Consider the following 15,724-nt stretch of genomic DNA (forward strand, 5'->3'; position numbering starts at 1 on the left):
GATATGTACCGTATGTCCAAGTCGGTTTATAATGCCTTCATGGACCCATTCTCGTAACCTCAAGTGTTTTCAGTGATTTGTGTTCACACTACCTTTTCTTTTTGGGAACTACAGAAGTTAGTATCTGTCTATAACAATATGTGAGTAGAACACAATTTATGTTCGGTGATGAATGGTTACTTATATTAAGACTTGTACAGCATGTAAAATTCTAATGATTGGATATGGTACAGGGATTTATTAAAGCTGCAAAATGTAAAGCTGAAAGAACACAGTAATTCTCAGTTCAAATGTTTTGGGATAACCCTTCCTCAGGCAATAAGCCATTATTACAATAATAAAACATATACTCCCTAAGGAAGGGTTGTTCCCAACATGTTGGAGCGGTGCACAATTTAACTAACTGTGTTAAAAGTGTCCTTTAATTTTTATCGTAATAAGATATCTTGTAAGTGCAGCTAGAACTAAGATTAAAATTGTGTAATGGAAATGTATTTTACATACATACAATTGCAAAAGATACCTCTTAATTTAGCATGGTTCAGGTATCAAATTAGTTAGCCATTATGTATAGTTACATTAGTCTCAGTGTCACTCCACATTTGCTTTTGTATTTAGTTATAATAAAATGAGACACGCCTTCACATGCTTATGGATACTGCATGCACATATTATACAATGTGCAAAGTGAATTATATTTTACAAGCAAAGTCTGACGAATTTAACATATATACTGTAATATTTTGAGCACATTTCAAGCAATTTTGCAGTTGCATTTGTAAACTATAAGCTGAGCGATTTAGGGCATGATTTGATCATTAAAGCATGCTGTTCCAGAATAAATGTCTCATTGGGCAGAGCCTGATTGTTGTGGCTCATTGAAATAGACATTCCAGTGCAGATTTAAAAGAGTAGGCAGTTTATATCCTGTGCAAAATCTCGGTTTACATGGCCATTAAAAACTTATGAATTTACCACACTTATTCATATTCTGTTATGGTCTGCAGCCTCCTTTGATGTGTGATAATACAAGCTGTTAGTCATGTGAGCAGCCGTCCTGAAGGATGGTAGTACAGGATCATATTTCTTGATGGCATTGTTTTTTTTCTTTCAGTACTTCTGAGAGTAATCCATTTCATGGTCAATTAAACTGTTTCAAACTTGAGAAATTAAGATTAACTTTTTTATTATTATTTTAAAGTCTTTTATAATGGAAACATAACTCCAACAAAATAATTACATTTTACAGTGAGTTCCTAATGTGCAAAGTATATCAAGATATTGTATACAGACAGAAAAAATGGATTGGTATTTTTTTTTGTATGACTTGGGACAGTGCTTTGGACTGTTTTCAATATGAAGTTGCTAGAACTTTTAATTTCTCTTGCACTTTCTCATTCCTCTTATTGAATTACATTTGGCTACCACTCGTGTTTCTTTAGCATTAACTCTCATCTAATTTATTATCCCCCACTAATAGTTTCAGACCATGTTTTTTAAAATGTCCACCTTTGTGAACCTGAACATGTTGTGCTTATGCTGACTGCAGGGGTATTTGAAAGACTCAATATAGGCCATTCATCAGAGACTGTCTGGTTTACAGCAATTGCCCATGCCCAGTAGTGACACTAATGACGAAGGAGCTAAGCAATTAACCTCATACTGTGTTGTGGCACTGCTTTTAATAGGATTATATGGTATAAAAGTTGGGACCAAGGAAGTACAATATCTGTAAAAACAAGTAAAACAGGTTGGGGTGAAATGTCTATATTAATGTGTGCGATCTGTATGTGCACTCAGATATTAATTCTGCACAAATTTGCAATTTTATCCACCAATGAGTAACATTTTATTTAATATGAACAAAATCATACAGTTTGCAGAGTATCAAAGCTATTAATTCCTTCTCATTCCTCTTATTGAATTACATTTGGCTACCACTCGTGTTTCTTTAGCATTAACTCTCATCTAATTTATTATCCAGTCTGCATAACCGATCTGATACAGTGGTAGCTGCCCGAAAGCGATTGTTCTGAATTTTAGAGAGGGGAATTTTTTACCTGAGGGGTCTTGTGAATAATGAATATTGAATAATTGTAATTAATACCACATTCACAACACACACATATTGGACATTAGGAATCTTTCAATAACGTCCTTGTAGGAACCTCATAACAATGTATCTATCCTTTTTTTGTGTTTCTAGCCTTTGTAAGCCTTTTAGATATTAAAATGTATCTTCCTGCCAGTGCAGACTTGACCAATAAGAGATATTGCAGTTTCCATGTGAATTAAAAAAAAAAAAATGTATTTACTCATTAACACTACAATGAGAGGAAGCAAAACCCTGTGTTAAATGCAACACATTTGAATGCATTTCACTGTCTTTACTAATACAAAGCAGGATATACTGTAGCTGTTTTGAAGAATATCTAATGCAATGCAGGGTGTATACAAATTCATAGTGTACTCAATGATTTGAGTACAGAGAAATCTTATTAACGTATAAAATACTGGTGAAGTTCAAGATTTCACCCTAACCACAGTCATTGTTTTAGTGAGAGATACAGTATAGAGCTAATTGAAACACCAAAGTTCTTTTAGTACAATGCGGTTTTATTGGCAGCCAACAACAGCAAGCACTAGCACACTCTTACTTTCACTGAGACACAGCACGCACTTCCCAACCCAAACAGACAGTCATCGCCATCGCACAACAGGTAATTAACTACAAACAATAACTGAACACATCTGTATAACCAGAACATAAGGGTAATACATTTAACATAACACGAAACTGTACAAGGAATTAACACAACAAGAACGCTTTTTCCCCAAAACAGTTTCCAACTCCAACATCCTTCATACCTCATCTGCAGCCCCCTTCCAGGAGAGGCTGGCTCCGGGCAAGGCACAAGAGCTGCCAACAGGCAGCAGCAGCAGCGAGTCAATCCGGCCCTGCCCACAACAATATATTTTCCTCTGAGACAAATCTAAATAAGTTTAAATTAGCCATTTAATCTGCTATCAAGTAAACGTGCAGATAATGTTGGTAGGATTTTTCACAGCTGCAATTTTTTTTATTTTATTTGAATAGCTAGGTTTGGTGTTTTTATGCAACCTTGAGATTGCATAATTAATTATGTAGCCGAAGACTGACTTGTAAAGCCTTAAAGCCAATAATGTACGCACAAATAAATATGAATGTATATAAGAAAAAAATGATAAGATGACATTGAATAGTCAATTCACGAGACAGTTTTTATGTTTCTTAAATTGTATTTAAAAAATGAGTTTCTATTATTGTCTACTTTGTGTCTTCCTTGGGGAATACAGTTAGAATGGAGCTTAAATGATTCTTAAGATTTTTCTCACAGTTGTGTCATATTAAGGTCATAAAATATACAAACTGACAAGAACATAAATATTTTAGGAACAATATCAACAGCTACACACACACACACACACACATATATATATTATATATATATCTATATATATAATATATATATATATATATATATATATATATATACATTTGCTGAATTTGCTGCTGTCTTCCAGGATAATGACATTATGTGACATTTTGTTCAAGCTAAAACCATACTTATAATGAAATACGCCGGGGCGTGGCTTTATTTGAAAAACAAAACAACAGCACCGATGGTGCAAACAAAACAAAAGAAAGGCCTAAACCCTTTTTGGGTCTAACTAAATACTAAAGGTGTCCCTCTCTAAACGGGGACAGGCTACTCCTGTTTACCCCGAATTACACACGGCAAAAAACTTATTTCTTTTTTTTCTTACTTTTGTTTTTTTGTATTTCACCACATCCACTCAGACTCAACAAGTTCTCCTGACATTTCCCGTCCCCTTACCTTCTCAAATTTACCACTTTTAACTGCCAGATAATTAAACAGATAAGTTACATTGGTGATCATTCCCGACATCAGTATGTTCCCCAGGGTCTAAAGCCTTCCTACACTCTTTCCAATATAATACCTTTTTTTTTTTTTTTTTTTTTCAACCACACTAAACATTTAATCTTTTAAACCCAAGTTTGTGGTTTAACTTAATACATCAATCTATGACAACCAATTTACATTAAATTGTTAACTATAATTTTACTTTTAAACATATTACATTATCTCACACTTTATTTACTACCCTGTTGGTTTATGTTGTCTTTTCACCCTTTATTACTTTGGTTTTCTTTGAAACATCTCCACAACCTTTACACAGATGGAGTGTGCATTCTTTACACCCACGGCCCCACAGCTGACTAAGTTTACTCTGGAATGTACACTCCATCACTATATATATATATATATATATATATATATATATATATATATATATATATATATATATATATATATATGTAAATGTCTTTCTTTTTATTTATCTATTTATTTATTTATTACATTTGTATTATTACCAAAATGTACATTTAGATAAATAGGGCCAGATAATATTTGGGTTTAATTTCAAATTCACAAACAGAGAAACACGACCTTTCAAATGTATCTATTTCATCAGTTTGTAACATAATGGGGGTTATTTTCAGAGGAGATCTGTTTTTTTTCCATATGCTTCTTGTTTTATATGCTGATACAAATGTACATGTCGAGCATAAGTAGCCTACATGATAGTATTGAAATCATTTTTACAAATCAAGAATATTAAATTAAGTATTTTTTGTTGTTAAAGTAATCAGTAGCTATTAACAAACATAAACCTCCACATATACCCACTGTAGCATATGATTTTAAGCATACAGCTTAACATTCAGTCAATGTACAAAACCTGGGATAGCAACAAAGGCTGTGTTTACATGCACAAGTGATGACAGTTTTCCTCACAACATGTTTGCCGTTTTTTTCAGGAAATGCGTTGCTATGCAGCTCTGATTTAGGAAAGAAAATTGTCCGTACCAATACAGATTACCCAATTCACAGTCATTTAAGGGAGGGGATATTTATATGTCTGTGTCTGCTTACTAAGTAGGAAAAGAACGATTCTGAATATCGTGAGGAGAACGTCATGCATTGCCATGAAGATAAAAACATTTAACAAGAGAAATGAATTCACATGTTGTCACGCACATTTTGAATTACACCGTGCATTAGCTACTTGATGTCTGGTTACCTTTCCAACACTCACGCACACACAATTATATAAAAGATAATTTCTACTAAGTACAAGTTTTACTACTTAGAAATTATATTTGTGTGTGTGTATTTATGGAACATCTAAAAGTAAAATGTCGTTAACATTGGAACTGCCTTTTACAATACATGCTTTTATTTTTAATATAACCTACAATATTCTATTTTTTTTTATATATACAAGCCTGTTGTTATCTCTGCTGGAGCTAACAGCCATCAATTTTGTACAAGGAATGTGAAGGGGAAATATCAGCAGGAGAGATTTCATCTTGAAGCTAGCCACAGCGCTTCGTCAGAAATATTTTGATAAGAAAACTGCAAAGCTGCAGGCTGCAGCAGCTCAACTTGGATTCTGTGCTGCGAGTGACACACACACACAAAATAAATAATATGTTACTTTTGTTTTTACAGTTATGTGTGTACATAAACCTGTTTACACAATAGTTTCTTTTGAAATGTTTATTTTATTATAGTTTTTCATTTTTTAAAGTGATGCTTTATATGTGGTAAGAGGCACCCTGGATTTTAAAAGCTGATAGTTTGTCTTTCATTTTAACATTGATGATGTTAAAAATGTACCATGATAATGACTGGCGATGACAGTTGTAGGTATGAGTATAACCCTGGCGGTTCTAGCGTTGTTTTTTGCCTATGAAGTTACGGAACAGCATATAGCGCCTATAAATACATTTCTGGGATGCTCAGAGCTGTTTTGGGACAGGTTTCGATTGTGGTTATATAGTATTGTTAACACATTAGTATGATGTCATTCTGTTAACCAATGTCTTTTCCGTCTACAGTAGATCTGAATTTTTTTTTTTTTGTAAATAGAGAATATATAATGAAAAAAAAAGTATCCTGATTTCCACATTAAAAAGACAATGAATTCAAATAAAACATAATTAATGAATCTTTTTCATTCATTAGTAACTGTGTACTGTGATCCAGTTCTCTGTTCCACTCCTTGTAATTCTAAGTGTCTCATAATCGTACTTATATTCGGAAACTAAATCTCATACAAATACTCGTACTCAGAGTGGGCGGGGCTAAAACTGGAAATAACATTAGAATGCACCTCAGCCCCTAATTTTCACCTTGAAAGTGACCATACAGTGTTTGTAATGTTTATTTAACAATGTTTTTTTTTTTTTTTTTTTTAAATCATTTTTAAGTCCTACTGTGTCAATGTAATTTTTGTTGCACAATAATTTATTATCAAATTACATGGGGTGTCTGTGAGGGGTGGTGATCAATGTACATAGTGAAATGAAGACCACTTGGATCAAAATGTATTTATTGTTATTTATTTACTAGTTATTTAGGGATTAGTATGAAGGTGGAGGGGGGTGTTGCTTGTGTACAGTACATAGTAAAGTATAATGAAAAAGTATGATTAGCTAAGTATGATGAGATCCATCAGAGAGGACAACAAATCTGCAAGGCATACTATTTATTAGTATTATATTGAGGAATTTATGGGTTTTATTGTGATGGAGAGCTTCTTGATTCTGAACAGAGCATTTAATCTGTTTGGCCCACTCGCTCATGCATCACAGAATGAAGCTGTCAGATACTGTGCCATACTGTTCTCCCCTCCTTCCCCATGGACTGTCTCTAGACTTGAGATTGACAGTCATCACTGTCCTATTTTTAATGTTTTTTTCCTCCTCTGAATAACAAGTTATACCAATATTACTGGTCCAGCACTCTTACTCGTAAAAGAATGGCTATACCCGTTACAAATACTCATTTGTACTCTTACTTGGGCACACCCCTAGTAGGTCTCACTTTTTTTTTTTTTTTTTTTTAGTTTTTAAGAGCTGAGTTATGAAAGGGTATCTCATCAGGGGGTCCTTTCAAGATCATGCAGATTAACTTTGTCTAAACAAAATACCACCCAGAACATGGGGCCATTTCAAATTAACAACAGAGCCTTTTCATGAAAAAGGTGTGTTAGTTAGGCTGACAAGTCATCAATGTTAAAATAACCGCAACCCCATTTTTGTGTTTATGGGTCTGTCCACCCTAATCCAGAGATCTTTGATCAAGTCTTCCACTCTAATACACTCATTTCATGAAATGGCCTGAAATCCAGTTTTTTTTCATGATTAATCTTCAGAGCAAACACTCCCTAGAAATGTTGATGTGTAAGCTTTCAAGACCCTTGTGAGTATTAAGCTTGTTCTGATTTTCATGATGTGCGTAGAAAATCTTTCTCTTTAGACTAAACAAGACCTCTCTTGTGGTCTCAAGTGTAAGATTAAGAGCAAAGATTACAAGTGAAGCTCCACACATAAATTAATATTTGTATGATCTGTGTATTTGAAGATAATTTACAATTAAAAACTAAATTGGTGTTTGTTACTCAGAAAAAATGAAACACAGCTGAGCTTTCATTAGACAAATGCATGGATGTTTTCGGAGCTCAAAATGTAGAAACAAAATGATAATGTATTTTTAATAAGCTGAACTTTCTACAAAATCGTTGTTAATACAAAAATACATAACAATACAAACACAAAGCAAATAACTGTTATATACATTAAAATAATACAAAAAAAGTTTAAAAATGCAAACTATGTTTAAAAAAAAAGAGTAGGCTAGCATGTTTCTCTGACCAATTTATTAAATGATCATGTACCTTAAAGACTAAGTAGCAGGCTTCTGAAAAAATATAGTGTTACATGTCCCCACATACTGCTACAAGTGTTTAAATAGCATTTTTTTTTATTTTCATTGTTAACATCCTGACAACTTTTTACACTTATAACTTTAAAGTCTATTCCAAAGCTCTTTTCAAAATGACACTGACAGTGTAAGGCTTATTGCCCACATTGTCAAACAGGTAACACAGCAATAACAAACCATGTTATTGTTATGCACTTGTTATGTTTTTGTGTTTTTTTGTTTTGTTTTTAAGTGTCCTTCCTAGAGCGATTTAGAGGACAGGTCTCAAACCCCAGTGCACTAGAACGGCCATTTTGAAAACAGCTTTGAAATAGACTTTATAGTTGTAAGTGTAAATAAGTTGTTAGGATGTTAACAATGAAAAGACAAATTACAGGTACATTATTTAAACAGTTGTAACAACACGTGGGGACGTAAAATGCCAAAGGAATAAAGGGTAGACACTTTTCTGTATGTTCAAAACAAAGCATTTTATTAAAGCTTTCATGGGAATAAACACAGTTTTGAACAAAATGTACAAAAACATGGGTTTATGTTTTAATGATGTGCTACTTGTGACCTGACATACTTTCTTCTGTTTTTTTTTCAGTTAAATCTTTGAAATACTATAAGCAAAGGAGATTGTTATATATTATTACGCTGCAACACTCACACTTGGAAATATATACGCAGGAATCTAAAAAAAAAAAAAAAAAAAAAAGATCAGCTAAAGATGAAAATATTTAATGATTCAGTAGATAAACTGAAAAAAACCTACCTGTTGCATATTTTTATTGGGATGATAACTTATGAAGATTCAACCATATAATATACTGTACTTAAAGCACTGCAAGACTATTTGGTATAACTATAAGTAGTATGCTCAATGGATCTATTTACAAGATATGATGTCATCGATTATAACACAGCTTCATATTACAGTTAAGTATTTAATAAATTTTCCGTGGGAAAATTGGTAGACCATCGAATAATTAGAACTTACTATAATTGACAATTTTATTACCTGTTTGAATTTTACAAGTTCTTACAAGTGAAATAGACATGAACACTTTAATATGGTTTTTTTTAATAAAACTTATAAAACTCCTGTTTTGACCACATTTGGTGTATATGTATATATATATATATATATATATATATATATATATATATATATATTAAAATTTTATGAGGAATTACATGCAGCTTAGGATCTGTCAGCCAATCCGAGTACATGCAAACCACAACACAAATAAACCCCATTCATGACATCAACCATGTTGTGTATCTATCAGACTATATTCTGAATAACAGTACGCTTGACATCACCTGCTTTAAAATGCTGTACTTGAGGCTTAAATTTCCCATTCAGCAGCAGTGTATTCAAATTGGTGACATCACAATCTGCAATTATGCTAGACACATAATGGTATTCTCTTCATCAACCTTTTTCTTCTTGTCAATAAAAATCACAATGGACAAAAGGTTGGTCATGAACTGAAAATATGTATTTTTAAAGTATATAATAGAGGTACATGGCCATCTGTATATGGGTTTTATCAACACTTGAAGAGTGTAAACAAACCTTGGCTGTTAACCTCTGTTGGTTCACTTCTACTCATGCTGATATTCCCTCAGTCACATGCATTCGCCATCCTTTAACCCTTTAATAATTAATGGTTTTGGCTTCTTGACCTCTGAATGGTTGATAAAAAAATCCAACATTGGGTCCTGTCCATTGCATTGTACTGTAACTAATGAGCTATTTAAAGCATTAATTGACTTAAAACAACAGTTTGAAAAGGTTTCATGTATATCACTTTTTTTACTTTTTATTATTCAAACCAGACTTTTTTTAAGGTTTAAATAACTCATAAGTTAAAGATTTGTGGGTAGTGTTATTACTTATTATCCTTGTCATTGACTTTTCCACTACTTTTAAATGGAATCACCTTGGAGTCCCTTAAAGAGCTGGCCACAAATGTATTCCAAGACACAGTAAAAACATAGTGTTGTACCTGTGATTTTCTGGCTTTCTTAGATCTCCACAGAGTGTAAAATCTGTTATCTGAGCCCTGGGAATTTTACTAATACAGGAATAACATTCATCAGAGAGCACTTATTACAATGAGCAGATGGGAAATACTACTTGAAAAGGATGTTTATCTGTCTCAGTTTTTCATGTTGGAAGCAACAGAGAGATATGGGATGAAATAAAGAAATAATCATTTTATTCTTACCATTGTAGTATTGGACCATAAACTGTCTGTCCTGTTTTAATCCCACATACACATCATTGTAGTCAACCTTGCATAAGCTCACTTGAAGCTAAAACACAAAGTTTATATAATGATAATGACAATACCATACCTTATACTAGTAACTACTGAACCTGCCCAAAAAGTGCCCATTGGCAAGCAACACATTCAGCCAGCCAGCAACTGTCCCAAATTTCTGATTAAACTTGGTACTGCAGTTCTTAAGGCAGCATTTACTGTAGATGCAGATCTTTTTTTGTCCCCTAGATCCTTTTGCAACACTCTACTTAACATGGAGTTTACATATTTGCCAAAATAGTTACCATGCAAGTTCTTTTAACCACTACATGAAACAAAGAGTGGCACTCTAGGACACCTCAGGCAGCCACCACACAAGACGTGATAAATACCTTTCATAAAAATACATAGCAATATGGAATACAATTATAAAATGAGACATGAAGTGTTGTTCTAAAAAAAAGACACTAAAGATGTACTGTACAGAAAAAAAATGCTTATGGTTTCTAAATAAGCAATGTAGTTATTTTCATTGTTTTAGTGTGGACAATCCTTTGTTAATCAATTATCACAACTGTGGGAGAAGCAGCAATTTAAAGACATATCTAGAACACATCAAACAAAACTTGGCAAAAATGGACCAGCTCAATAAAATAACTGATAAAAGATTCTTTGATTCCCAGTTCTGTAATAAAACAAAACAACAACAAAGTAGCAGAAGGCAGGACATGAAAATTTTTAAATGTACAAAGGAGTATTTGAAAATAAAACAAGAAAGTATATTCTTCCAACATACTCAATAAAGCCACATATTAAGAAACTGAGCTTTCTTTAGAAGAAAGCTTGAAGGGAGTCTGAAACCAGTTCTGCCAGCCCAACTTCACAACAGTCCAGCTCTTCAAAGTTTCAATTGCTATTTTCGACAGCATTCAAAAACTGGTAAAAGCCTTTCAATAATAGAAAAAAGAGAGACAATTAACAGTTCCTTTTTCAATCTCTTTCCCCTTTTTATGGACCTTACAGAAAAGTACAGGCTTAGAGCAACACAACTCTCATCCTGTAGTATTAAATCCTGGATTGATATAGGCTGGGCAGCTGGGGTCACCACACCCCAGTTCACTATTCATCCATCATGTTCCATTAGAGACTACTGAGATAGACTTACAAACACAACCATTTGAGGAAAGCACACTCTGATACTTTTATCCATCTGAATTGCCTTTGCACACACAGTCGCATTCTTCGTGGTGTTCCAAGGGCACATCTGTCATGGATTTTTGCCATCCTCTTCCACCACTTCTGTGTCTTAACTGGAGAACCTGAAATAATGCACAACTCATCAACCTATTGCCTGGCTTCATTTTGCTGAATATAGATTTTGTGATGTGTCATAATATACTGTATTATATTCCTCCACTGTAGGAATAACCATAAATTGTGTAAATGTGATCAAATTTAGGAAAATTATAGGGTGAACTTTTATGTAAGAAATAACCCACGACAGGGTGTGTGGTAAGACAATTCTTACCGCATACCCTGGGTGCGTTATGAGCACAAGCCCGCAGGCAATGTGCATTCAACCACCCAGGAAGTGCTGTAAGAATTGTCTTACCGCACACCCTTTTTTGCTTATAAAATGGCTACTTTTTTTTTTTTTTTAATAATTACACAAACTAGCTTTTTTAAGGAAAAAAAAGAAATATATTATGTATCCTTCCAGAGAAAAAGTAGTCCCTGAAGACTGTTTGTAACATATATTTTGTACTTTTTTATTTACCATAAACATTACACTGCCATTTACAGTAACATTTTTGAGATGAAATGACATTTGTGAATTGAAAGCACACTGATTTCCAACATCTGAGGGAGGATTCATGGAACAGCCAAACACTGCACTACACTGGCACTCGAGGGAGGGGCTTCCGAGTGGTTTTTTTTTTGTTTTGTTTTGTTTTTGTTTTTTTGGAAGAAATTATCCTACTCAGGCTTTACAGTCTTCAAGAGAAGCTGACCGATAATTTCTCAGGCTGTTTTCCCATTGATGCCGGTAACAGTCATAATTTCTCAAGATTGTAAACCAGCATTAGATGATATGTGACTAAACGACTTCAGTGTCAGTTTGCACAGTGCTGCAGTCCTTCCCATCCGCGGTGAGCACAATAGAATTCTAAGCCGAACCCGACCTTGTTTAAAAGCCCAACGGTTGTGTCCGCAGAGAGCAGGAGAGATTTAAATTTTGTTTTAAATGTTTCTGAAATCGGAGGGTACTGTGGAGATGTATCTGTTGTGTCGAATGCAAAAATTGCACACTCGCTAGTCAGTTTTATAAGCCGATATTTAGTTTAATAAGTAGATGCAGCTGCTGAGTGACACTTGTGCAGTGATTTCTCAGATGGCGTTTGAATAGTGTTACTGCTACTGCTTGCCTCTGAGTTTTCTTTGTTCTGTTCTCTGACTAAATAAATACTATAGGATATTTGCTAGTTTTTCTGTAATTCTTAGTGACATAGATGAAAAAAAAACAGATTGAGTGGTTTAAATGCTGTTTCAGATGTATTTTGACTTTTTTACCTACAGAAACACTGTTTAAATAATTATTACTATTAAGGCGTAGTAATATTAATAGATCAGGTAAGTAAGTTGGTCTATGATGTCATAGCTGTGTGGTAAGACAATTATTACTAAACAGTCATGTGATGTTGTTCAGCCAATCACAGCACTTAATTTATCCAAGCCATTTTATAATTTAATTTATAAAATGGTTTGGATAAATTAAGTGCTGTGATTGGCTGAACAAGATCATATGACCTTGTGGTATGGCTTGGATAAATTAAGTGCTGTGCTTAAGTGGGTTTAATTACAGTATTTCATTAAATTTAACTGTAGGTGTTAGTTTTACTAAATTGCATTCATTGATTTGTGAAGCTTTGTAATTTGGTATGCTTAATGTGATATAATAGGTTACTAGCTATATATCATAAGTAGGTACTTGTGTACTAAGTACTTGTGTATGTTAACTTTATTCTATACATTATTAAAGATATAGTAATTGTTAATAATACTTGTTCGATTACCAGTACAAATCGATTATGCAAACCAGTATTGGTCCCAATTAGTTTGGATAATTATCTCTCTACTCTAGTCATTTTATTTATTTATTTCAATACTGTATGTGATGTATTGAAAGTGCATAGGATATGTTTATGTGTTAGTTGGCAATTGTGTGATTTGTTTGCACAAAACATAACATCATTTAGGAAAAGAAAAATTAAACCCCTAACGTGGGTGTTTGTGTGGTTACAGCCCCTTCTTTTCTTTCAATAAAGGTTTGTCTAATTTGTCTAAATTCAAACTTCAGTTCCCTTCCAAAAGGTAAAACACCAATGTGTTATATCTCCCCTCCCATTTTGCACGCCTTCAATTTTGGAAATTGTTTGACTTGGTGCTCCTTAAGATAAACTTCAAATTAGAAAAATGCACAATTTCCACAGCTTCTCAGCATTATATTAAATCCTTACAATGTAAAATGTACAGTGGGATTTTGGAACTTTCATTGATCTGCATGTCTAGGTGTGAAATTCTGGTAGAAGTGTCACTGACACAATAAAGACATTATTGAAATAATATTACGTACATACAAGCACATTGTTATTTGCACTTTAGTTTAGCTTTAGATACCTCGTGGTATTTTTTTGTGACTTTAGTGGGGGCACATTGGCAGTCATGGCAGCTGTGTACACAGCAGGCACAGTTTCCTCCACATCGCTTGACCAGTAGACAGTTTGGCCAAAAGATGGTATCCGTGCGCTTGAGCTCCTCTCTCAGGGACACAGAGAAATTGCGTGGGGTGCAGCTGTACAACCTCACCTCTTCCTTCAGGAGATTCAAATCCACCACTAGAGAAAAAAAAAAAGCATAAGACAGAAGCCTTTTGTTACTTTATCTCTTAGGCTTGGAGAGAGTGGCATATATTTGTTTCAAAATGTGGCTCTAGCACAATAACATGTCTTCTGTACAGTATCCCACATGAGAGGATAAACTAAGCCGAGCCAGGTGCACAGACAGGAGATAATAAAGAAATTCATTTAGCTATATGACTGGTGTTTGTTTAAACCATACAAGACTGCAGGTGGCAGAGAAATGCTTTTGGCTCATCCTGAACAGATTTGATAGATCCACTCAAAGCTGAAAACCACTTGCACGTACATAAGGATACTACCTCACCTTGAGGCAACCTCAATTGAATTTCATTATATTTAATTTTTTAAGGGACTTTTCCCTTAAAAAGCAGGAGCTTCCATATTAGATGGGTGAAAGTCGACACATACAATGCACATTCCACATGTTATAGGTAGTGCACGTCTAAAACATTGTATAATTTTAAAGAGTGGGTAAATCGACTTCTCATGCTAAAAAGCTGTACAATTTACCAATTTGCATGAAAACATCTCCGAAAGCCATACCTTATGCTTACCAGTGAAAATCTTGTTTTTGCCAAACAATACTTTATTATGTGAGAGCTGCTGGAAGTAGCCATGGCAAGGTTTGTTGACCAAATAGGAAAAAATCCATACAATATGAAAGGTTTAGATACCTCTTCATTCAGTATTTTTTTTATATGACACCATTTATTCAACATTTCAAATAATTGCCATTTCACTCATAACATGATAGTGCTTTATAGTTTGGTTGTTTTATAAGCAAGGTTATAAAAAAATACAGAATCGGCTACTAATAAAAGAAAAAATGCAACCCTTTGCAATACATAAATAAATAAATAAATAAAGCCCTTTGCAAATCACAGACTTTTTTTTCATCCTTTTACACTTTTGCTATATTCATGTTTGGTGATTGGATAGACAATTTACTTTAAGCTTAGACTTTTCTGTCCTTTAGCAATAAGATTCAATACACTGTACACTAGCCTTAAGTAGCATCTATCATGGGTACCTACCAAGGACAAAAAAAGTCAAGTCTGTACTGAAATATGTATTAAATTAGCATAGCTGGAAATTCTTTGCCAGTGGCTTTATTATGGCTGCGGGCTGTTGCTTTGGTAACACTTGTTATGTTGCAGCTAAGGTTACTGACACATAGCAATTCAGTCAGACGTGTTTCCCATTTGCAGTGCAGAACCATTACACTGAAGTTTTAAAGAACATTGAATGACAGATATGACTAATTTAAGTAAATGAGCTTCTGGATTTCTGAATGAAATGGATAAGGTCAATCACTGATTTTGAATTAATTGGTTTGTTTCCATGTAAAAAAATATATACATGGGGTGACAGTGTAACTAGGCCTAGTGTGCACTGTACTGCATTGTGTTATGTTGAATTTTTTCTGCTTTAGACAGAAAAAGAATAACCTCAAAATGAGATTTAGTTGTACATGCAGTCTGTAAGAACTTTCTAAATTACATTTTTTATTTTTACTATAGGTCAGCTTTTCTTTTCTTTATTGTAGCACTAGTTAAAAAGTTAATTCAATCACACTCCAACCATTTTAAAAATACAAAAGAAAAGAGCAAGTGTGGCCATAGTGTGTATATGATATATAATATATAAGATGGACCTGTCAACAGACCAGTCTTCCTTAGGGTACACCAGAACT

At 33.7% G+C, this 15,724-nt stretch overlaps 1 protein-coding gene across 1 annotated transcript in view; it reads right to left on the bottom strand.

Moving 5' to 3' along the window:
• Positions 1–8,991: 8,991 nt before the first annotated feature.
• LOC121295227 (platelet-derived growth factor C-like) overlaps positions 8,992–15,724 on the bottom strand; it is a 108,748-nt gene continuing 102,015 nt past the window's right edge. The window contains exons 5-6 of the mRNA XM_041219658.1: positions 13,790–14,007; positions 8,992–11,430 (exon numbers count right to left, since the gene is read on the bottom strand). Of these exons, the coding sequence (XP_041075592.1) occupies positions 11,314–11,430; positions 13,790–14,007 (335 nt within the window). The 3' untranslated portion in view covers positions 8,992–11,313. The remainder of the gene's footprint in view (positions 11,431–13,789; positions 14,008–15,724) is intronic.

The sequence above is a fragment of the Polyodon spathula genome, chromosome 2 (assembly GCF_017654505.1).
Source record: "Polyodon spathula isolate WHYD16114869_AA chromosome 2, ASM1765450v1, whole genome shotgun sequence".
Lineage (NCBI taxonomy): Eukaryota > Metazoa > Chordata > Actinopteri > Acipenseriformes > Polyodontidae > Polyodon > Polyodon spathula.